Source organism: Odontesthes bonariensis, chromosome 11, assembly GCF_027942865.1.
Source record: "Odontesthes bonariensis isolate fOdoBon6 chromosome 11, fOdoBon6.hap1, whole genome shotgun sequence".
Taxonomy (NCBI): domain Eukaryota; kingdom Metazoa; phylum Chordata; class Actinopteri; order Atheriniformes; family Atherinopsidae; genus Odontesthes; species Odontesthes bonariensis.
In genome coordinates this window covers 8,328,989-8,354,232 of record NC_134516.1, presented here as the reverse complement: position 1 = coordinate 8,354,232, position 25,244 = coordinate 8,328,989, and the positions used below count along the sequence as shown (strand labels likewise).

The 25,244-nt window shown below is 44.4% G+C and overlaps 2 protein-coding genes across 2 annotated transcripts in view; one reads left to right on the top strand and one right to left on the bottom strand.

Moving 5' to 3' along the window:
- The window catches only part of LOC142391556 (protein NLRC3-like), a 189,516-nt gene that overhangs the window by 99,878 nt on the left and 64,394 nt on the right, over positions 1–25,244 (bottom strand). The gene's annotated exons all lie outside the window — the stretch shown is intronic.
- On the top strand, positions 17,585–24,926 carry LOC142391949 (protein NLRC3-like). Its single transcript, XM_075478144.1, has 8 exons — positions 17,585–17,666; positions 20,555–20,665; positions 20,750–20,842; positions 20,924–21,046; positions 21,125–21,280; positions 22,428–22,506; positions 22,669–22,876; positions 23,024–24,926. Exons 2-8 carry the CDS (start codon positions 20,598–20,600, stop codon positions 24,814–24,816), a joined length of 2,520 nt encoding a protein of 839 aa, XP_075334259.1. The 5' UTR covers positions 17,585–17,666; positions 20,555–20,597; the 3' UTR covers positions 24,817–24,926.

The window sequence follows — 25,244 nt, the reverse complement described above, 5'->3', positions numbered from 1 at the left end:
GGGACAATTAAGGGCAAACTTCATGTAACCCCTGTTAGATTTGTAGCACTCAGAAATACAGGTTTCCTTGAATGCATTGTAGTTTCCCTTATCGTAGTTTTCTCGTCTGGTAATTGAATTTCTGTAGCTTGCCCTGAACGCATCACCCGCAGTTCTCGGTGTGGGTGAAGGTGTGCCAAAGATGGAAAAACCAGGAGGGAAAGAAAGGCAGAAAAACTCCATGCTGCCGTGAAGCCCGCTGTTCTCCAGTTGCACATGAAGAGAGTTTTCCATGAACATTGGTGAGAGAGCTGCTGTTAGTGGTGAACCATAAACGAGTACCTGCCTCCAAGACGTATTCTGTGAAGAGCAGAGACAAATGTTTGATGAAACTGAACAACGAACGGCTTCATTCAAAGAGACTTTGGACTCTCACATGAGCAGCAGCATCGTGGTGTTTCAGCCCTTTGATGGGGATTTGGACACATTTCCCCTCCTGTGGGCTCATTCACTCCTTCAGTCATTAAGCTGCTGCGCTGCCAAACAATATATTCATTAATATTCATTATTTCAGCCTTTGGAATAATAAAGCTTAGATTTCCCTCCATTTCAGACACAACGGGACAACAATGCAGAAAACATTCAAACTGACAAAGTACAACAATCTTTACGATAAGTTTCATCCTTAAAGCTTTTTACCAGTTACTGTGCAGGTTTGAAACTGCTCCTACTTTCCATCTTCACTGAGTAATGATGAGAAATATGAGCTGTGGTAAAACTCCAGCATTAACTAAATATGACAGTGTTGTTAAAGTATTAATATGACTGCTCTCTTCCATCATAAAACCTCATTTTAGAAAGATTTCCCACATTTCAATGTTCATCCTGACTGAGGGTGTAGTTACAGCTAATGGCCACCAGAGGGAAGCATAGAGACAGATGCAAAGAGGTTGTTAAGTTAGCAGAGACGTAATTAGAAATCACTTCCGGTGAGGACATAAAATAAAAGCTTCCCAAATAATTGTAAGAGCTTTTTTTATGTTAGTATTGATCCCATATTCATGTACATAATAACGTACTTTTTTAAAAAAATGTATTGTTGTAAAATATTCCCAGCTCACATATTTGATGTTGCTTGCTTTGTTTTTATCATTTAGAAGACGTGAATCTTTAATCTAGTTTTCCTTTTCCTGCCTCAGCTCATGTCCCACCAGGGCTCTCAAGTGTTGAATGCAGGCAAGAGTGACATCCCAGGCCGCAGGAATGGGGTTCTTTCATTAATAATGTTATTATTAGTGTTGTTGTTATTAATAACTGCTTAATAACTCAGACTCATGGAGACGTGCTTGTTTCCTGCCGTTTCCAAGACCAAAAGGACCGCGCGTGACTGTCCCGCCCAACGCGTGAGCCTTGAGAGCCCCGTGTCCCACACTCCAGAGACGCTCTGATCCGGGACCTGAAGGACAGCCTCGGCCTTGTTTCAGTATCAGATGTGAATGAGCCCAAATACAAGAGCAGAGGCTGCAGGAAATAACTGAGTTTACCATAAAAATGTGGACAAATGAAAGTTTTGACCTGATGGTGTTAGCAGAGAACAGCTCAAGCTGATCCAGAAGGAAACACAGATGTGTGCACACAATATCAAATTTCCTTTCATTCCAGGCTGATTGTGACCAACAGCAGCCACATCCTGAAGGAGCTAAAACATGATTTCAGTTCCACTGAGGTCAAAGGTCAGAGCAGATGATCTAAATGAAGTGTGTTGAAGGCTCTCCTGACTGCAGTTAAAGCAGAAAGTCCTCTTCAGCTGTATTAATACTAAATCAGTTCCTGTCGCACATCTCTCTGGGTTTAGGCTGTTTTATTCCTACCTGAGACGGTAACCCCTGTGAAACCATCACAGGTTAAAGTTGGACTGTTCACATTCAGTCCATTATTGTCCTGATAGCATTTAGCTTTAGACTTTTTCTCATGTTTCATGTCTCATTTGTGTGGCTGTTTTCTCTTTTTGTTAACAACATGGATGCTTCTTTAGAGCAGTCTGAATGTTTGCTTTGGGACCAGAAACAGAAGGATGGACATTGTTTACATTCATACGGGACACAAAAGGCGTCTGATTCTGATCATTGTGCCAACACAGTTTCTGCAGTGCAGCACTAACTCTGTGTGGGGGGGTCAGCAGGGACCCCTTCAGGGACATTAGGTCAGACGAGCTCTGATGATGACCACATGAGGATTTCTGTCTCTGTATCTGCTGATGGAGAGGAGGCAAAGAGCCGCCGGCAGCGTTTGTCTTGCTGGATGTTTCTGAGCGGCTGCAGCTTCTTCTTCTTCTCTGGAGCTCATATTCATGACGGCACCCTGTGACCATCATCCTGACGTTCACACTTCTGACTGTTGGCTTCAGCAGGAAATCATTTTGTTGTTGTGTGAAACAAAGAGAAGCCATAACTGTTGTATCAGTGCTGTGAGGAGGCTGATTTATTTCTGCTTCTCTGTATTTATTCTGGAGGTCGTCTCAGGGTAACGATGCAGCAGCTGAACACTCAGGAAAAACAGGTTAAAACCACTTTAACTGTAAGAAAGGATCAGAAGGATGAGTTTTAGTTCAGTTTAGTTTCCAGCCGAGTGACTCTGTGGCAGAAACAGAGCTGGATCTCAGAGGCCTTTTCTGTACGAGCCAGTTTACAGCAGAAACACTTTGATCTGCTGCTGAGGAGAAGAAATGTTCCAGCGTGTTCATGAGCAGCTGCTGATGGACTCATTCAGAAAGAGGCAGATCCCTGAAGCTTCCAGCTGCTGGCTTTCACACATCATTTCATCAGCTGTGACAGAAGTCACGAGTCAGCTTTTAAACAGCAGCAAACAGGTGTGCACGCTAACATTTAGAAATGCAGAATAAAAGAAGATATCAGACATTTCTCAGTGAAACTCTCATTTTGGAAGTCGCTGGTCAAACAACACTGAGAGTCCAGGCTCCAGTGCGGATCCTCTGGGATCAGACAGCCTGCAAATGGTCAAAACACTCATTTATTTTTTATTTTATTACTGTCCTCTAGCGGTTAAACCGCACAGCTACATCAATCAATGCTTCATGATTTAACCGGAAGTCAGATCACCAGTACCATGGTACAGCGAGAACTGTACTGTTTAAATTTACTGTCACATGAAGTAGCCACGTTTTAGCACCACATTCACTCATTCTCTACTTAACATTTAAACTAAATATAACCGGAGCTAACAAAGATGCTAGCTAACTGCTGCTAACTAGCTAGCGTTAACTGTAGCTTAGTTTACACTTGAAGAAAAAACCTGCACATTTCACACAAAGAGGCCACCAACTTATTTACATTCAGTCACTCCTGAGTAAAACAAGTTTCAGCTGTTAACAGATCAAACAGCTTTATATTACGTCTGTGAGGTGCAGCACAGCGTTAATAGCATTTTATTGTGAAAGGTACCACCGGAAGTGTCATTCAGTTGTAAATCTCCAGCTTTACCTTTTCTGTAGATACCACCTGTGGCCACTAGAGGGCAGAAACGCCCTGCTCACAGCATAAAGACTGAATCTGCAGACTGCAGCTGGCTGCCTTCATCATATGAACAAAATGACTTTGGAACAGATTTCCCTCCATTTCAGACACAACGGGACAACAATGCTGTCAGTAAAACATTCAAACTGACGAAGTGCAACAATCTTTAGGAGAAGTTTTGTTTGAAACTGATCTATCTATCCATGACAGTGTTGTGAAAGTATTAATATGACTGCTCTCTTCCATCATAAAACTTAATTTTATAAAGATTTCCCACATTTCAATGTAGTGATGGGATACTCGATTCCTTTTACTGACTCGAGTCACTCACTAAAGTGAATCGGGTTCTCGAGTCACTTGAATCAGTCACCCAGAGTGTGCGCAGGAATGTACAAACAAGTTCCAAACCACGTCCCAAATCATTGTGAAAAAGGCTAAAAGTCCAGAAGTCTCCAAGGCCAAACATTTATTTTTCTTTCTTTCTCTCTAAATAAATTCTAATAACCCAAACAGCCAATAAATTAACATTCAGTGCGAAACAGTGCAAAATTATAATAAAATGTATTAAACTGTACACAAATAGAACATTTAAATAACCTGTATAGTGAAAAGTAATAATATTCTAACATTCAACACTGCACCATTAGAATAAATTAATTATGTACAGAATGAAGGAACTCCCGCTTCCTTCAAAATAAAGCCGAGAGGGAGAGAGAGCTGTGAGCTGTGAGTCGGGTAAAATAAATCATGGAAATATAAATACTGTTGGAGCTATTTATTCCTGATCTTCATTACTTTGAATTTTGTTCAAATGTATTCTTAGTTTACTTTATATTTTTGGGGAGTTATTGACAGAGTTTATTTGTAGGTTAATAATTGTTTGTTTTGTGTGTGGGGCATTATTCAGACGCACTCAGCCCACGAGCAGCAGAGCTCCTCAGCTGGCGTGTTACTCAGAAGATGACGTCATGAAGCTGCTGAATAAGGCTTCGGAGGTTTGGATGAGACCCAACGCTTGAAGTTTCCCTTCTTGCTGCCCTTGAGTTAACGCGGCCAATGAGGTCTGCAGAGTGGTGTTCACATGATGTTCCCACGTGTTTAAGATGCTGCACCGACGCTTTCACATCACCTGTTTCACTTCATGCAAACACGGCACATTGCAAGCAAATGGAGCGCATTATGGAAGCTGTTTGTGCTCGAGATGTTTCTTTAATGTTTATTCTCTTTGGAAAGGCTTTGTCTCCTGTGAAGTTCACTTTATGATTTGTTTGTTTTCATTTCTCTAGTTCTCACAGCATGACTGACCACAGCCATGTGCAAATGTGGCGAGCGTGAGGTGGGGATAATGTCCCAATAGTGTATATTTTTAATTAAAGAAAAACCGACAACGCCACCCCAGGATGTAACCCAGGGAAAGAAATGGAAAGCTATGAATAAACTAAATCTAAACAAAGGACAACGCAAGTTCGTAACACTGAGCAGGCAAGAGACGTGTTTCCAAAAGAATATACAAAAGTTTATATGAATCAATATTAAGAACAGTTAAAATCTACCGCTAAAAAAGGTTACCTTATCTTCCAGGGCTGGGCCCTTTGTGCTCAGGGTGAGTGAGGGGTGAAGGTACCAACTCAACATGGGAGCACCACAATCCACATTTAAAACACACACACAACACACACAAGGGCAAATCAAAAGAAAAAGGAGTGAATGGGGCACGACACACGAAGGGACACCATCACCAAAAAGGGTTCACCAGTAAGGCCCTCAGCACCTGGAAACACAAACAGGGACAGTTAGTGGGAGACTGCAAATAAATGAAAACAAACAATAAAGAATGTCCCAACACAAAAATAATTAAAGAAAATCTCCCTTGCTCCTGTTGCTTCAGGTAGCTACATAAAACAGTTGATCCATCTAAAAACAGCTGATCGTCCTCTAAAGCAGCAGCAGCCCTCGGTGCAGAGCGATTCAGCTCGTGGTAGCTGGGTGCCAAGCCTTCAGCGTAGCATAGCTCCAGCACTGATAGGGGAATGAGCAGACATGCTCTGTCCACCTGCCGGCGCCTGCGCGGTTGAACATGAATTGCACCACACCAGAGGAGAAGAATGCAGAGCGTCTGCACAACCTGCAGCCAGGTAACCCGGAAGACAAACACGCACCCAGGCCAGAGAGAGAGAGAAAGAGGGCGGATCTACCGATCCTTCTTAAAGGCTGAGCAATTAAAGGGAATGATACTGTGGGCGGGCAGAACTACAAGGACAGTAGTCATCCTGCTACACAAATAAATGCCCGTGCATGAGAGGAAGGACTTGTGTTGGTGATTCCAACTGAAGGGAGTAACACTCAGTCATTTCAGTGATGCGTCCCTCAGGTTCAGCCTCGGTGAACACCTTTACTTTCTCTCACAGCCTGCTGTGTTTCTCACTGACTGATTCCATCTGAGTTATGAAGCCAAAGCAGGAAACCGTGAAAAGATGTGAAAAACATCTGGATGGAACTGATGTGTGTGTTTAGAAAGCCTGAACTTCTAAAGGTCCATGTGGTGACCATGTGTTCTGATGGTGTTGTATGAGTTTTATAAACTCTGAGGTGTCAAACAGAAGCTGTGAACATTACAAGCGGCTCTGCTGCCATTCCTCCAGAAACACTTCCGCTGCTCCGGCTTCAGGAGCCAGTAGGAGCTTTGTCCGTCTCTGACGTCATAAGCAATAACCAATGGGAGAGCAGCTGAGCGTTTGTAACAAGCCCCGCCCCCTGATTGGCGGCTCCTGCCGGGCTGAAGCACAGAGATGAACCCAGAGAGCAGAGCAGCCTCGTTCCCTCTGTTGAAGACACCTTTATGTCCACTGAATCCAGTCTGAGGAGAACTCTGAAATGTTCCAGCTAACAGGAAAGTTGTCCACAAGAACCAACACAAGAGGCTCCATGTTTTTAAGGGTTAGCTACAGCAGAAAGTTTCAGCGCTTTGGAGGAGCAGACAGGAGTCCAGCAGCTGAGGAGTGAACCCCAAAAAACCCATTCAACACGCCTAAAAGGCAACCTGCAGAAACTCAAGTGTCCGCTACAACATCGTTGTGTCTCCTCTCTTTATGATGATCCACAGACATGTACGGGAGGCTGCGCAGCCAAGAGAAACGGTACAAAGAACAGAGAATAGACTATTTTAAGTAGATTCATAAAATCCCCCCCTCCTCTCTCGTGCAGCGCCCCTATGCGCCGCATATAGTGCATCAAACAAAATAAACTACTCAGGTAAGGAAAACGTTTGTGTTATTAATATTGCGGATGTAGCTTCAGTTTTAGTATAACTTTTCTTTCTTGGTGCCGTCTTGTTGTGTGTGAGCACAAATTAACGCCGCTGCCGAGCTAAATTAACAAAGAGAAACACCTGCGGTTAAAGAGGACTTATTTTATAACAACATGTCAGAACTTGTATGTGAACAGGACTGCTATATGCCTACTGCTTTGTTCGAAAAACTGAGTTAATCATATAATGAAAGCTGCATTAGTAAAGGTGTTTGTGTTATATTTGCCAACATGATACTGAGTTGTATCTGGACGCTAAGATCTGCGCATGCTCCAGAAACAAAACAGCGACACGTCACAAAACTATTTTATTTAATGGCTGAACAGTTTGACTTTGTAAAACATACCTTCAAATTTTACTTTTCTTATAAAGCTTTGGGGGAAAAAGCCACTCTGGCCCAGTGAGATTGGGGACTGTTTTCTGGTTGTTTCTACTGTTTTCTCTCTTTGTTCTGTGATGTGTTATCATCCTAAAAAATGAGCTCAGCATCATCAAACCTCCTTTTGATCGATGGAATGAAAAAAGTTTCCAAAAAAGTGTTCCCTCGGGGGCCAGAGTTTGACATCCCTGGTTTAGGCGTTAGTGACGGTCCATGTTTGGCTTTTTCCAGCTGGTTTCTCACAGTTTGGGCACAAACATTGACTCCTGTTTCAGTGAATTAGTTTATTTCTTTTCTTTTCTTGTTAATTTTCTCCTTTCAGTCATGTTTCTTTTCGTTTTACTGTTGGCTGACTGAGAACAACCAACACCTTTTGTCACACTCTGTGACTCTGGATACTTAATGTATCGATGTTACCACTAAATGCAAATAAACACAGAGAGACAGCTGTTAGATGACTTTCTTCTGCAGGTTTCCTTCTGATTTCTTTTTTTAAAAGCGGCAGGATGTTCATTCATCAATTAGCCCACTAATAATTTTGCGTATTAAGAGCGACTCATTTATATTTATTATTGAATGTTTACATGTGTAACAAGGGTTAATTTGGCTTGTGTATAATTCCACAAAATTATTGTTTTTAATTGTTTTTATGACATTTATAAGACTAGTCAGGTGGAACTTTTGTTTTCTTTTTCGGTTTCTGTACATTCTTTCATGGGGGGGCAACATCTGTGACAAAAGACACGGTCCCGCCTAAACTCTTCCTCTTTTTTCTGATGTTCGGTGAGGAAAGGTGGAGGAAAATAAAGACCTTCGAAAGAGCAGCGGTGTGGTCTCCATTCGTTCTAACCTTAACACAACGCAGAGGTTTTGTTGCGGAAATTTTAGTAAGGCACAGAGTCAGTTATTTTCTGAGGAGATAAGATGCTTTTAATAATATCTTGCAAGAGAGAACAACACAGAACAGAGTTCAGAGTTGCTCTGACTCTTAGACGAAAACAAGTCAGTTAATATACAGGTTAATACGTAGTCACTCCTTTGATATGTTCAAGACTTTGTTATCTATCTTTCCTCCCTTTCTACAGCCAAGGCGCCTCTGTATCGTGCCATCTTCCCTGTCAAACCCCTTAAAGTTGTTAAATCATAAGAGCACAATACCCTCATTGAAAGAGGGAGAAAAGAGAAAAACAAGTGTCTTAAATGAGTTATTACCGGGTGATACAGAGTAACACTCATACAAGGTATACCGTATGTGAATTAATTTTTCCCTTACACTCCTCCCTTTTGATTATAATAATACCATTATATTAATCAACCCAAAAGAAGCAAGAAAAATAATAACTTTATCAGTAAACATCAGTCTGCATTCACACACAACGTGAGTTTAAAACGCAGGCATCATAGTGAGAAAGGGTCCAATGATAAACAATCAAAACATTAAGAATTAAACAGAAACATCATCATCCATGTCCAAATCAGAGTCACTAAAAGGACAACCTGAAAGCAAAGGAGTTTGCTGAGTCAGTCGAATCATTTGGTAAGACACAGACTTATCAATGGCGCGCACAATGAGGCCTCGCACACAGGGAATAATACAACATCCACAAAAAGCCAATAGACACAATCCAATAATTAACCCTGTGAGGAGGGAGAGAATAAGAGTCTTCCATTTGCCAAACATTGAATCAAGCCAACCAGTAAGGGAGGTGTCAACGCCAGAGTTTTCAGCCAGTTCTTCTCTAAGGGAGCGGAGGCCATCCAGAGCTCTGGTTACAGAGCCATCCGGAGCCGTATTATTAGGAATAAAAGTGCAACATGAATCACCCATCAAAGCACACACCCCTCCGCATTCAGCTAGCAACATATCCAAAGCCATTCTGTTTTGCCAAGCCATAAGAGAAGTGGGGCCTAGCTGTTCAGCTAGTCCTTCAATAGCATCATGAGTGTAATTAATAAAACGCTGTTGGTTATAAAAAAGATAATTGATCCAGTCCACATTTTTGTTAATGGTAGGCCATAAGAAAATCGACTCAAAACCAGCAGCTATCTGATTTCTGGCTTTGTATTCATCAGGGACACCTCTGGGAACTCCAATTGCATCAACATAGACACGATCATCAAAACTACCAGGAATAGAGCGTTTGCGTACTGAGCGGGTGGGTTGAGGAGCAAAAGGATCAACAGCAATACGGACATTATATACCAACATCACATGGGCACACCTACCAGTCCAATTGGCAGGCAGACTAGAATGTAGCTTACTGTGACGACCACACAGCCAAAACATGTCAGGGACAGAGGATGTCTCAATCTTCGGTGTCAGAGGTTACTAGCACTTAACACACCGGTGGAGTACAGCTTTTACTGCTGACTCTTTTCTTTGTCCTTCAGGGCGAGTTGGTTAGGCTGATGTATGTCAGGGTGGAAGTCATCTACTGGTTCTGGCACCTTCTTACAGTGACTGGCGTGAATCCAGGTTGCTCTTTCTGCGACTTTAACAGCTGTGTGAGTGACCAGTAGCACCTGGAACGGGCCTTGACAGCGTTTGGACTTCCAGTGTTTTCTGCGAAATTCCTTCACCACTATCCAATCACCTGGTTGGAGTGGGTGCAGGGGTGTGTCCGCTGAGGCTGGAAGTGCTGCTTTCACTGTCTGTGAAACTTGAGAGAGGACAGTGGAAAGGTTTCGACAGTAAGACAACATTGCATCATCACAAACAGTTGTGGAGGGGAGGGGTCTGGTTACAGGTCCCACTCCCAGGTTAGGAGGTCTGCCAAATAAAACTTCAAATGGGCTGAGGTTCACTCGAGCTCTAATTCTCATCCTCATATAGGTGAGCACAATAGGTAATGCTTTTGTCCATGGCAGACCCGTTTCTTCACAACATTTGGCTAGCTTGGACTTTAAAGTACCATTTTCTCTCTCCACAGCACCTCCGCTCTGTGGATGATAGGCACAATGTGTACGCAAGCTTATTCCCAGGAACTTACCAACCTCGGTCAATGCTGTGTTTACAAAGTGTCTGCCATTATCACTACTGATCTTCTCTGGAATGCCCCACCTTGGAATGATTTCTGTCAGCAGTGCTTTAGTTACTGCATGACTGTTTGCATGTTTTGCAGGAAAAACTTCAACCCATTTACTAAACATGTCCACTACTACGAGTGCATATTTCTTTCCTTCAGCTGGTGTGAGTTCAACAAAGTCCATCATTAAATGTTCAAAAAGCCTTTCTGGTGGAGGATGTGCAGCTTGTGAGGTGTGTATTGCTTTCCCTGCATTGTGTGTAGCACAAACCATACACGACTGACAGTATTTTTGTGCATATGAACTAAACCCTTTTGTGAACCAATGAGCAGTGAGAGCATTCAGCATCCCCCCTTTTGACACATGGTCCAACCCGTGTGTCAATTTAGCAAAGTGAGGAAAAAAATGTTTAGGAAGACAGGGTTTACCATCAGGTCCCAGCCAAACACCATCTGTATGAGTTGCACCCACTGAGGACCAAATGCGTTTTTCATCTGCAGAAGCAAAACTTTGCAAAGCATGGAAATCTTTGGGCGTGTCTTCCGCTTGCAAAAAGAGGGAAGTGAAAACAGGAAAAGAGTTAGCTGCCTGCTTAGCTGCAGCATCAGCTCTAGCATTGCCACGAGCAACAGGATAATCTGAGTTAGTGTGAGCCGCACACTTACAGACCGAAATTGCTGTAGGCAAAAGGATCGCATCAAGAAGATCAGAAACCTGTGAGGAGTTCAAGATGGGTTTGCCATCTGATTTAAGGAAATGTCTGTGCTTCCACAGCGCACCAAAGTCATGAACAACACCAAAAGCATATCTGGAATCTGTGTAAATGGTGACAGACTTACCAGTTGCCAGCTTACATGCTTCAGTAAGTGCAATGAGTTCAGCAGTTTGGGCAGAGAAGTGTTTAGGAAGGGAGCCAGACAGCAAAGTGTCATGTGAAGAACATACTGCAAACCCAACACAGTTAGTACCTGTGGCTGGATCACACAAAGCTGATCCATCTACAAAAAGAATCATGTCAGAGTTGGGAAGAGGAATGTCAGAAAGATCAGGTCTGGGTGTACAAACCTGTTCCAGAACAACTACACAGTCATGCGGCTCCCCATCATCAGGAGTGGGAAGCAACGTAGCCGGATTCAGAACAGTACAACGTTTAATAGTGACATTTGGCATATCAAGGAGCACAGAGATGTATCTGAGCCAGCGAGCAGCTGAAAGATGTGAGGTTTTCTGCTCAAGAAGAATAATGGCAACAGAATGAGGAACCAAAACAGTCAAATTACTGTAGCCTACAATATCTCGGGAGGCCAGGACAGCTTTCTCTGCAGCTGCAACAGCACGAAGACAACCAGGCAGACCTGCAGCCACAGGGTCCAACTTTGCGGAGAAATAAGCCACTGGCCTTTGTCTTCCCCCGTGTTCCTGCATAAGAACAGATGTCATACAACCGCGCTTCTCATCAACTGCCTGTGTGAAAGGTTTATGAGGATCTGGGATACCAAGTGTAGGAGCTGTTTGAAGAGCCAGCTTAAGCTGAGTGAAGGCTGATTCAGCCTCAGAAGTCCATGGAACACGATCAGCTGACTGGAGGCCTTTCCCATGGATAAGAGCACCTAAAGGAGCTTCGAGAGAAGAGTAGTTAGGAATGAAGTTCCTGCAGTAAGATGTTATGCCTAAAAAGGACATGAGCTGTTTTTTAGTAACTGGTTTAGGAATGTTCTGAACTGCAGCAACGCGTTTAGCAGAAAGTGAGCGCCCCTCTTTGGAAATCACATGACCCAAAAAGGTGACTTTGTCCTGAACAAACTGCAATTTAGAAAAGCTGGCTTTGTGGCCACAAGAATGAAGATGCTTCAGCAGAGTCACTGTGTCTTTTTCACACTGTTGCTTAGATGGGCTGCATAAAAGGATGTCATCCACGTACTGCAAAAGAGCAGAGCCTTGGGTTAGTTGGAGTGGTTCCAGACTAGCTTTGAGGGCAGCATTGTAAATAGTGGGACTTTCACAATATCCCTGGCATAACCGGGTAAAAGTCCAAGATTTCCCCTCAAATTCAAAAGCAAACCAAAACTGGCTATCAGGATGCACAGGGACAGAGAAAAATGCGTTAGACAAGTCAACAACTGAGAAAAACTGTGCATCTAATGGAATTTGAGACAAAATAGTGTGTGGGTTGGGCACAGTGGGAGCACGTGGCTGAACTGCAGCATTCACGGCTTGGAGGTCCTGTACAAAACGCCATTCATCTGGCTGGCCAGCATCTCTAATCTTTCTAACAGGAAATAATGGAGTGCGCACAGGTGAATTTTCACAGGGAACAATGATGCCTGTTTTCTGAAAAGATTGAAAAACAGGCTTAATCCCTTTGATTGCTTCAGGCTTCAAAGGGTATTGTTTTTTACACGGGCGAAAGTCCGATTTAGGGGTGACAATTACCGGTTCACAGCCTTTTATCAACCCCACATCATTTTTGCTTTTAGCCCAAAGATCAGTGGGCACTGCAGCCAACGTGGGTAATAAAGACAGATCTGTTTCAGATAAAAAGCATGCTTCAAAATGTGATTCTGTAGTGGGAACTAGTTCCACAGTTCTTTGACAATGCATTGTGCTCAAAAAGGTTTTCTTGTATGCTGACAATCGTTCAGAAAACATCAAATTTGGATCAGCAGGTGAAACTGTCCAATCAGTTTCTTTTTTACAAGTTGCAACAAATTCTCCCACACCCTGCCAGTGCCAATGTGTAGGTTTGGCCAAGGAGATGTGAGGGCGAGTACCACAAACATTAAAAAACTCTAATTGCTCTGGAGTGAGACAAACAGCCAGTGCAGCAGTTTGTGAATTCCAAAATAAAGTAGACGTACATATTTTTTCAAAAGGAATGCGAAACCACTTCTTCTCATAGTCATAGTCAGGCCCCAAAGAAATGTGTGATGTGCAGTGCAGATCAGCAGGTTGCATGAAATCAGAAAGGGGTGAAACTAAAGCTTTTGCTTCCTCCACGAGCTGTTGTGAGGAAGAAGAGCTGGGAAGTTTCCACTCATAAGCATATGTAAGTGCTGATGAGTCAAACTGCACCGCTGTAAAAACTTTCTCAGGCTGCGACATCACCTTAACACCCTCTGGTGTGGAAGTCAAAATAATGCCCAGTTTACACATGAGATCACGGCCCATCAGGTTAATGGGACACAGCTCTGATAACAAAAATGAGTGCTTGAAGGAGAGCCCATCGGGAGTGACACACGCAATTGGTGTTGTCATTTTCTCCTTCACAACCTGACCTGATGCAGACATGGAATAGACGTCGTTTCCACTTAGCTTTGGAGGACGATCAAATTCCCCTGACTACATTACTGATGATGTAGCCCCAGAGTCAACCATAAATGTTACTTGTTTCCCCAAAATACTAAGCTGAAAAGTTGGAAAAGCCTTATAGGCTTCAGATGTCAAATGAGCATAAGTTCCTATCATCTGAGGTGAACATCTTTGCTCTAGGACAGAAATAGCATGCAAAACTTTACTACGTGAGTCACAGTCAGCAAGCGTCTCTTCATTGCACAGAGCAGGAAAAGCATGTGTGTGTGTTGTGTTATCACCCATTTGTTGAGGCTCCGCTGGCGTGTGACGTCCGGAACCCGCCTCCCACCCTCAGTCAGCCTTTTGCTTAGTTTCATCTCTTCTCAGCTGTGGACAGTCCTGCTTCCAGTGTCCAGTCTGGCCACAGTAAAAACAAACATTCGAGTCATAGTTCATGTGTGGTCCACGTCGACCTCCCCTTCCACGTCCACGTCCACGTCCCCGACCTCGTCCTCTGTTTCCGGGGTGACCTGTCACATCACCAACTGCGTAATACATGCTCATGGCTGCCAAATGCAGCTCCTTTTCAGTCTTGTCCTTTTTGGCTATTTGACGGGTCTCAACTTGGTTCTGGGCATGTCGGGCATATCGGCGGACGTCAATTAGACGAGGACCCTCACACCATCCCACGTAGATGTTCTTTACTTCAGAGGCGACATCTGGCATCAGGCCTTTAATTATTGCATCGCATGCAATACTCTCCCATGGTCCTGGTTCATGGCCCAAATCCGTTGGTCTCTGATGACCACTGTGTTTGCTCACCTCCTCGAGGATGCGGTGTATGAAGTCCTCAGTCCCTTCACCGGGTTTCTGTTTGCAGGTGTAAATGTGGGACATGTTGATTTTGGTCGGAAACTGAGTGGTGATGGTTTGACACAGTCTTTCGATGGCTGCTTCGTAATGAATGTTGTCATTATGTCCAGGCTCACTGTTAGTAGGTCGCAGATCCGGTTGTGGCAAACCCGCCACTAATTTGCAGAGGTCGGTTTGTTTGAACTTTCTTGTCAATATGCGACGCAGTTCCACTCCGGTCGGGCGGAATTGTGCGCAGAAGCCTCGCAACTCTTCAGCAAATCGGGGTCCAGAATTCTCTGGATCCGGGAGACTTCGTGATGCTTCGATGATGTCAGTCTCAGTCCAGGGTCGATAGACCAGTAATGGTCCAACTGGACCTGCAACTTCAACCATAGGCATGGTTTGGATCTGGGTTGGTTTTTTCACACGTTGAGATTTCCGACTTCCAGATTGTGGGGAGAGGAGTTTTTTTACTTGCATTAAAAGGTTTTGGGCTGGTACACTGTAGAATTCAACTTCTTCCTTTTCTTCTTCCTTTTCTTCATCTTCAGACTGGTGTGACAGATGTTGTGGCTGAGGAGAGATTTCTCCTGGAGTGACGTTTGGAGAATTCTCTTCCCATAAATCAGATGCTTGTGGTGTGTCTGGCTGTAGTTGCTGTAGTTGCTGTTGTTGTTGTAGTTGTTGTTGTGGCTGTAGTTGTTGTTGTTGTAGTTGTTGTTGTGGCTGTGGTTGTTGTTGTTGTAGGCGTCGTGGAGGGCAGGAGTCCAGGTCCGGATCCGGCACAGCGAGAGCGCTCAGTGTAGGGTAAAGAGGTGCGGATGAAAAGGGAGAGGAAAAAGTGTTATCAGTAGAATATGGTGGTGGCTTAAAAGGAGATTCAGTCTTAGTCAGAGATAAATTATCTTTTCGTCCACATACTGCATTATCATCATCATTCTGTCCTGGCATTTGTTTAGCATTTTTCTTTCTTTCTCTCACTTCACTTTCCTTTTTCCAACACTCTATACCTTTCTTGCATTCTTCTAATTTTTTCCACTGTTTAACCTTCACTGTTTTTTTTTTCTTCATATCTTTCTCACATTTGCAAATCTTCTCTTCTAATTTTCTTATTTCAGACATTTTAAAAGAACCTTCAGGGGGAAAACCCCAATTTTTTATCCAATAAGTAGTCCATTTTACACTCTCCGGACCATATTTTTTTATCATTTCATCATACTTGGGTCCCCCGGGAGGGTCAGAAGCCCGAGACATACTGTTTCCCATTCTCGGACTTGGAATGGGGGAATATATTCCTTTACTCAAAGGACGTCTCCAATGAGGACCTTAATCTGTACTCACACTTCTTGGAGTACCTACTTCAGTCACACTTCCTCGGACTGATTCAGTCACACTTCTTCGGACTGACTTAAGATTCACTTACCCGTGAAATCTCTGTCTCGCTAATGACACAACCGGGAAAATTCCAAATAATAACAGAAAGCAATCTTACCGCCCCAGATTACTGTGTTTCAAAAGATGACCCCAGCGCTGGTATCCAGGAAACAGACCCGTCAGCCCTCTCTCTCCGAAAGGCCTTGGAGGTATGAGGCTGGAGCTTCAGTCCAGGCTGATCAGGCACTGCGGTCCGGTCCAGGTAAACCAGTCGAGGGATCCTGTTAGTGACGCCAAGATTGTTGCGGAAATTTTAGTAAGGCACAGAGTCAGTTATTTTCTGAGGAGATAAGATGCTTTTAATAATATCTTGCAAGAGAGAACAACACAGAACAGAGTTCAGAGTTGCTCTGACTCTTAGACGAAAACAAGTCAGTTAAAATACAGGTTAATACGTAGTCACTCCTTTGATATGTTCAAGACTTTGTTATCTATCTTTCCTCCCTTTCTACAGCCAAGGCGCCTCTGTATCGTGCCATCTTCCCTGTCAAACCCCTTAAAGTTGTTAAATCATAAGAGCACAATACCCTCATTGAAAGAGGGAGAAAAGAGAAAAACAAGTGTCTTAAATGAGTTATTACCGGGTGATACAGAGTAACACTCATACAAGGTATACCGTATGTGAATTAATTTTTCCCTTACAGTTTCATACCGATTACACTTGTGCAGATGTGTGTGTGTCAATTATCTGCCGAGCCCAGGATCAAGAGCCCCACGTACCCAAGGGTGTGCAACATGCTGCGTAATTTCACTGTGATAGTTAGTGCAGCTGAAATGGGGAGGAGGGGAGATGCAGCAGAGCTATCCCCACTGCTCGTACACCGCGGACGAGTGTTACTCTCCACAAACACAGTCATCATGAAATAAGGCATGCTATGTGTGAAAGCAGTGTGGACTCAGAGAAACACAAGTATCAGAGGTGTCGGAACACTTTTAAAGCTTGAAACTTAAGAAGGAATTGTTATGGGAATGCTCAGCCAGGTCATCTGTTTCAGTCCTGCTCAGATGGAAAGAAAATGCTCTCTTTCTTTCCAACATCAGCGATATTAATGAGCATGTTCCCCCCTCCATCTGATTGTTGCTTCAGAGTCAACATGACCAGTCTACCTGATACCAAAGCAGGATGCCTCCCAGTCCCAGACTGGCTGTTAGATGCTCAGTTACCATTTTGACCTCCATCGGGATCCCTCCCTAATATGAGATAACTCCTCAGTGAGGACATGATGGAGGAAATAAGCAGATGATGGCTGATAGGAGTCAGGAGTGAGAGTAAGACTGATGAAGTTTATTCATTTTAAAACAAATCCCAACAAGGTTACAAGCTGCTGTTAAACTCAGATGAAAATGAAATCGTATCCTGTTGCTGCCCCTCCCTCCTACCTGTCCTGCCCTCCCTCCTACCTGACCTGCCCCTCTGTCCTGCCCCTCCCTCCTACCTGTCCTGCCCTCCCTCCTACCTGACCTGCCCCTCTGTCCTGCCCCTCCCTCCTACCTGTCCTGCCCCCCCCTCCTACCTGTCCTGCCCCTCCCTCCTACCTGTCCTGCCCCTCCCTCCTACCCGTCCTGCCCTCCCTCCTACCCGTCCTGCCCCTCCCTCCTACCCGTCCTGCCCCTCCCTCCTACCCGTCCTGCCCCTCCCTCCTACCCGTCCTGCCCCTCCCTCCTACCCGTCCTGCCCCTCCCTCCTACCCGTCCTGCCCCTCCCTCCTACCTGTCCTGCCCTCCCTCCTACCCGTCCTGCCCCTCCCTCCTACCTGTCCTGCCCCCATCAGGGTTAGAGCTCTGACTGATCCCAGGAAGCAGCTCACCTGTGTCTGTGGAGCGGAGCGTCATCTTCTTCAACACTTGGCTTGGACAAACTGTGAGTTTGAACTTTGTCTTCAGTAACCTTCCTGTTTGTTTCTGCTCTGTAATGTTTGGAACATGTTCACTTCTTATTTCAGGTCCAGTTTGATCACTCGAAGAACTTTGAAGAAAAATCTGCATGATTATCATTTACATTGTTGTTGATTAGAAACATATTATTTATTGTTTTATTGCCAAAATAAATCACATTGTGTTTTAATTTGTGGGGATAACTGCGGTTTCTTCCACTGAAGTCAGACACAGAAACTCTCTGCTGTTTATCTCTTAAAGACTAAAGGTAACACCCTGGATGGAGGTGGGGCTTTCTCATTGTGTAACTTAGTGAGTCAGACAGGTTTTTCAAGGTTTTTAAATTCCATCACCTTGATAACCCACCTCCATGTTCCAGTACAGTCGGTACACGTCAGGCCAGTTTTTCTCTGTGTCTGTGTGTTCAGTTTCCCGTCTTCACTGAATAAAAATGTCTCTTTATCCCACAAACAAACTTAAATTTCAGCATGTTTTACATCTGCTTTATTGTGTCGCTGAATTAGAGCTGCAACAACACGTCATTTATCTGGAGATTAGCTGAAAATTGTTTTTTTTGTGACTTTTTCAAGTATCTTAGAGTTTTCTTTATACTTTTCTTTTGAAAATCTGTTGAAAACATTAGTGTTGCACCGATACCATTTTTTGGCCCCGATACCGATACCTGGCTGTGCAGTATCGGCCGATACCACTCTGTTTGAAAAAAAAAAAAAAAAAGAAAATTAGTATATATATATATTAATTTATTTTTTATTTTTCATTTTTGGAAACAGAGTGGTATCTCTATGGTATCAGTAAATATATATATATATATGAAGAGCTGCATACTACTTGGATGTAAAATGTAAAATCTTTATTAGTTTACAAGTTCATAAAACACATGGGGTGGGGGGCTCCGATCTAATGGAGAGAGAGAAGGATTGGGAACAGGCTTCCTTGGTCGCGACACACACGACAGGCTAACCCTAAACACAGCACATGGAATGAAAACCCACTACGAGTCAGGCTAGCTTCACTAGCTTTAAGGCACGCTTTAAACACAGCACACAGAGTCAACACACCACAAAACATGCGGCTAACCTGCAGCATATGGCGCCCGTTTAACCACAGACCCGTCACTCCTCCTCACGCAACCCCACCAATCAATACCACATAACAATAGGCCGACCTATACATAAACACTAAAACACGAAGTTAAAAGAAGAGGAATACTTAACTCGTCCACTTGGCGAGACCCTCCCCCGGGGTCTGAGCTTGTGCCGCCGTCCCGGGGTAACGGCTTTGCTGGACGGCGAAGACGGTAACTGGCTGTCAGCTGGTAGTGCATAGAGAGCGATGGCGGCCCAGCACTCTCTATCGTGGACCCTGTTTTGACTACAGGAGGCACCCAGCCTCCCCTCCTCACACTCACGCTGCAAACTCCCCCTGGCTAGCTGTCTTCGTCGCCGGCAGCTCTAGATGACTGCAAACGACACCCTCCCCAGCTAACAGAGTGCCGTGTCGCCAGACGTCTTGCTCCTCACACATAGAAAAAGCTGCCCCGGCATTGGTTAACACATTAAATACCGACGGTTTTTACAGAATTATGTCGTAGAATCCCAGCGTTCTAAACCATTTTTTGACTTTTTTTGTACAGTCACAGCATATTATGTGATAGGGCCACTGAAACATGTTATGGCTCGTTTGAAAGCTGAGACTTTAAACTCTTTGTGGGTCAAAACTGCGTGTCTCTAGGTGCCGCCATTAGCGAGCTATCCTTAGCTAAACCAAGGCGGGTATCCACCAAAATCAACAACAAACTGAGATATCGGGGCTTTTGTGAAACGTGCGCTCTTTCAGCCTGTCGCACTTTAGATACTTACATATCCGGGTCAGAGGATTTGCGTCGTGTCGCATGTTGCAAAGCTAACCTGTTCATAAGACCGCCTCCTTAGACTTGTCGCGTGTCTTCTTCTCCTTCTTGTTGTTTGTTTATGTTACTTTACCGTCACCCTCTGGAAACCGACACGTGCGATTGGACAAAATGCGGAAATGCACAACAATCAATGCAGCGTTATCAAAATTGTTCTTGAGTTGACGCAAAGCCATTGGCGTAATGATCAAAATGTCCAGATGATGACACCAGTTTTTGACTGCCATCTATGTCAGTTCTGTTCATCACATAATTACAAAAATCACACAGAATGTGCATTAGAATGTATAGATTCAGAATCCATAAAAAAACCCGTAAAAACGTATTTTTACCATGTGGGAGCCAACGCATGGGCAGTAAAAACGTAGTTTTACGTGACTTGGGAGTCAATGTGTTAAGAGCGGCTATTGGCCCGCTCTCATTGGTCTGGAGCAGGCCAATAGCGATAGCTGCACAGTGATCACAACACAGTGTAGCGAGTGTCGGGAGACGTTCAAGTGTCATACAAGTATCGGAAATGGTAATGGTGCCCTATTTGTTGGTACTCGCCGATACCGATACCACCATTTTAGTGCCGATCAGGGCCCCGCCCGATACTGGTATCGGTATCGGTGCAACACTAGAAAACATCACCTGAAAAACAGGTTTAAGTGTCGTCTCTGATATAAGTTTCTCTGTATGAAGAGTCAAATTACTGGAACTGGAGTTTTGAAAAGTTTTCTGTTTAATTTTGACCTTTTATTGCATGTATTCATTTAAAATATCTCTTTTATTCTATAGCATCACTTTGCTGAGAAACACATTTAATGACAATAATGATTCAACTGAAACTGGTGTGGAACAGAATCTGAGCCAATCAGAGGAGCAGCTGATCTTTTTACATAAATGATGGAGAGGAGGATGTGAGTTGATGTGCAGATGAATGATCTGTGTTTCCTCTGCAGAAGAAGGTAGAAAGTGTGTGTGAGCTGATGTGAGTTCAGCAGCATGGATCAGAGTGAGGACACTGAAACCTCTCTGTGTGGGGAACATGAGAGCCAGAGCAAAGCTCAGAGGTGAGGTGACCATCTCTAACTGTCCATGACTCTTCTCCATGTCCCAGCTCAGCGCTCACATCACCAAACCACCTTTATTCACAGGAAGGGACAGAGACCTGGATCCAGGAGTGGGTCCTCACAGAGCGAACTGCAGAAGGATATCCCACTTTTCAAATTACAGGCCTTAAAAGCAGAGTAAGTTCACATCGGGTCATTGATTTAGAGGTTATTAAGTATATCATGCATGCAGGCTGAAAAGCATTTTTTTCCCATCAGGATCCACCAGAGACCTGAACCAGAACCTGAACCAGAACCTGAACCCAGCTGTGTGTCCTTTAAGAGCAACCAGTCGAAGGAAGATTGGATTTATTTCAAAAGAATCTGTTCATCTGACAAAAAGTAAAATACATGATTAAGATATTTAACTTAAAATGCATTCAGCTTTGACATCATTGAGCTGAAATGTTTTTCTATCAGGATCCATCAGACACTGGAACCAGAACCTGAACCTGAACCTGAACCTGAACCAGAACCAGAATCAGAACCTGAACCCAGCTGTGTGTCCTTTAAGAGCGACCGGTCAATGGAGCATCCTCTTATCTTCAAATCAGACCCACATCCGTCCCCTCAGAGGTGAGCTGAGTGTAAATGCTGTAACAGAGTAAAATACAGCAGCTGAGGGTCGCTGGTGATTGGTCTGAATCTGAGGGTTAAAAGCTTCAGAGTGTGTGTGTTTATCAGCATTGAGCTCTGTAAGATCACAGAGCTGCCACCAGGGGGAGCTGTAACATTGTTCCACAGCAGCCACACTGATGCTGCGTGTACACCAAGAGCGACCTACGCTACCTGAGCGCCGGAAATCATTATTTCTCTATGGAGGGTTAGCTAACTGGGCGACCAGAGCGGATTCCAGCGATTAAACTCAAGCTAACTTTATGGTAATGAGCTATGACGCGGTTCGGCGAAAACCAATGACAATCCACAGATTGTAGTGGTCCGACAATCCGCGGGGTTCACGGAAACAGACGTGTAAACTTTGGTTCCTATCAAAACAAGAGTCGTTTAATCCTGAGACTGTTGCAATTGCCGTGTCGAGTGCTTCAATACAATAGTGTAGTAACCCCACGCATACCTTTCTCAAGTTTTATTTCGGATTTTATTTCGAATTTAGTTTATTTTTCACAGCTGCTTCTGCTATTCCTGCTCTTCTCAGGTGTACCTAATGTAGTTTTACATCATTTGTAATATGATGTATATCTTGTATAACAAATTGTAAATAACAACACGTTTATTCGTGTCCCTGCCCTCACTTTCCTCATGTTTTTTTCTCGCGGGGGTGCTGCACAGCCGCGGGGCCTTTAAGAATTGAACATTCTAAATGTGACGTCACGAGCTACCAAAGCTACCAAAGCAAATTCTCAAGCGAAGCTTCTTCAGCTACCTCCGCTACCAGGTAGTGTAGGTCGCTCTTGAATGTTCAATTTTTAAAGGCCCCGTGGCCTGTTAGTTCACTCAAAAAAAGTTTAGTGAACTAACAGCTGGAGGGGTGTCCACCTCCTTGCCACAGCTGAGGTGCTCTTGAGCAAGGCACTGTACCCCCATGCTCCCCAGGTGCTGTGATTCCAGTGTACATGGCATCTGTCTCTATGAATGTGTGACCCTGTGTGTGTTCAACAGGTGCCAACCTGGATGGGTTAAAAGTGGAGGAGAAATTCTGTGTATGTTCCCTGTAATGTAGATGACAATAAATCTAATCTTAATCTTCATGATTCCTCCACAGAGTGGACCAGCAGAGCTCAGAGGGTCCCAGTGGTCAGTCTGCCCAGCAGCATCAAACACAGCTGGACTCCATATTTATGGTCTGTACATGCACAACAACTACTTTCCCATCTGTTCTGCTCACAGCCATCTCCATGCTGCACTCTGTAGACCAGTGGGTTGTCAGTGAGTCCAACATGGATCTGATGTTTGGCTCCATGGTTTCAGTCTGATTGGCTCATTCATATAGTTTTCTGTTCCAGCTGCTGGAGGACAACATGCTCACTTTTGTGAAGGAGGAGCTGAAGAAGATGCAGAAGGTTCTGAGTCCAGATTACCCAGAATGCTTAGAGAGTCAGAGGGAGGCTGAGGATGAAGAGCAGAGGAGCAGCAGAGAGGCATTAGTGAAGATCACAGTTCACTTCCTGAGGAGAATGAAGCAGGAGGAGCTGGCTGACCGTCTGCAGAGCAGTAAGAGGATTCCTCTAAAGGTTTAACCTGCTGGATAAATGACACATTTACTGATGTCTCAGCACAAAGAACAGCAGATGTTCAGATACTCATTCTTTACAGGGTTGAAATGTCTGTTTACTGATGTTATTTCTTGTCTTCATTCAGAACTTGTTGCTGTAGTTTGTGGACGTAAAGTTAAATGTGCTCTGAAGAAGAAGTTCCAGTGTGTGTTTGAGGGGATTCCTAAAGCAGGAAAGCCAACCCTTCTGAATCAGATCTACACAGAGCTCTACATCACAGAGGGAGGGAGCGGAGAGGTCAATGATGAACATGAGGTCAGACAGATTGAAGCAGCATCCAGGAAAGCAGGCAGAGCAGAAACATCCATCAGACAAGAAGACATCTTTAAAGGCCCACCTGGAAGAGATGAACCAATCAGAACAGTGATGACAAAGGGAGTGGCTGGCATTGGGAAAACAGTCTTAACACAGAAGTTCACTCTGGACTGGGCTGAAGGCAAAGCCAACCAGGACATCCAGTTCATGTTTCCATTCACTTTCAGAGAGCTGAATGTGCTGAAAGAGAGAAAGTTCAGCTTGGTGGAACTTGTTCATCACTTCTTTACTGAGACCAAAGCAGCAGGAATCTGCAGCTTTGAACAGTTCCAGGTTGTGTTCATCTTTGACGGTCTGGATGAGTGTCGACTTCCTCTGGACTTCCACAGCAAGGAGCCCCTGACTGATGCTACAGAGCCCACCTCAGTGGATGTGCTGCTGACAAACCTCATCAGGGGGGAGCTGCTTCCCTCTGCTCGCCTCTGGATAACCACACGACCTGCAGCAGCCAATCAGATCTCTGCTGGCTGTGTTGGGATGGTGACAGAGGTCAGAGGGTTCACTGACCCACAGAAGGAGGAGTACTTCAGGAAGAGATTCAGAGATGAGGAACAGGCCAGCAGGATCATCTCCCACATCCAGACATCACGAAGCCTCCACATCATGTGCCACATCCCGGTCTTCTGCTGGATCACTGCTACAGTTCTGGAGGATGTGTTGGACACCAGAGAGGGAGCAGAGCTGCCCAGCACCCTGACTGAGATGTACATCCACTTCCTGGTGGTTCAGGCCAAAGTGAAGAAGCTCAAGTATGATGGAGGAGCTGTGACAGATCCACACTGGAGTCCAGAGAGCAGGAAGATGATTGAGTCTCTGGGAAAACTGGCTTTTGAGCAGCTGCAGAAAGGAAACCTGATCTTCTATGAATCAGACCTGACAGAGTGTGGCATCGATATCTCAGCAGCCTCAGTGTACTCAGGAGTGTTCACACAGATCTTTAGAGAGGAGAGAGGGCTGTACCAGGAGAAGGTGTTCTGCTTTATCCATCTGAGTGTTCAGGAGTTTCTGGCTGCTCTTCATGTGCATCTGATCTTCATCAACTCTGGACTCAACCTGATGAGAGAAGATGAAGAACAAGAAGAAACAACCAACATTGATCTGAAGGATCTCAATCAATGTGCTGTGAACAAGGCCTTAGAGAGTCCAAATGGACACCTGGACCTGTTCCTCCGCTTCCTCCTGGGTCTTTCCCTGCAGACCAATCAGAGGCTCCTACGAGGCCTGCTGACACAGACAGGAAATAGCTCACAGACCAATCAGAAAACAGTCGATTACATCAAGAAGAATATCAGTAAGAATCTGTCTGCAGAGAGAAGCATCAATCTGTTCCACTGTCTGAATGAACTGAATGATCGTTCTCTGGTGGAGGAGATCCAACGTTACCTGAATTCAGGAAGTCTCTCCACAGATAAACTGTCTCCTGCTCAGTGGTCAGCTCTGGTCTTCATCTTACTGTCATCAGGAAAACATCTGGATGTGTTTGACCTGAAGAAATACTCTGCTTCAGAGGAGGCTCTTCTGTGGCTGCTGCCAGTGGTCAAAGCCTCCAACAAAGCTGTGTGAGTACAGATATAGAGGGATGTGTATGAATATCCTGCTGCTGTTTCTATAGGAGAGAAAGTCCCAGATTCCTACTTCTCTCATTATTTCCTCCTCAGACTGAGCAGCTGTACCCTCTCAGGTAAAGGATGTGCAGCTCTGTCCTCAGCTCCCAGTCCTCCACAGGGTCTCTGCGGATCCTTAAAAAGTATTAAAAAGTCTTAAATAAAAAATACGTTTTTTAAGGTCTTAAAATGTCTTAAATTTCGCCGATTTTCGAAGAGTGGCATTAAATTTCATCTGGGCGGCATTGTCTGGAGAGACGATTTTCTATCACTCTGTGTACAATATGGCGACCGTTGACGTTCGAACTTTTGTTTTTTTGTGCGCCAGTACTACCGGTGAAAACTTCCTGTGATTTGACAGCTAGCGCGTCAGGTTAGGGCCAGTGG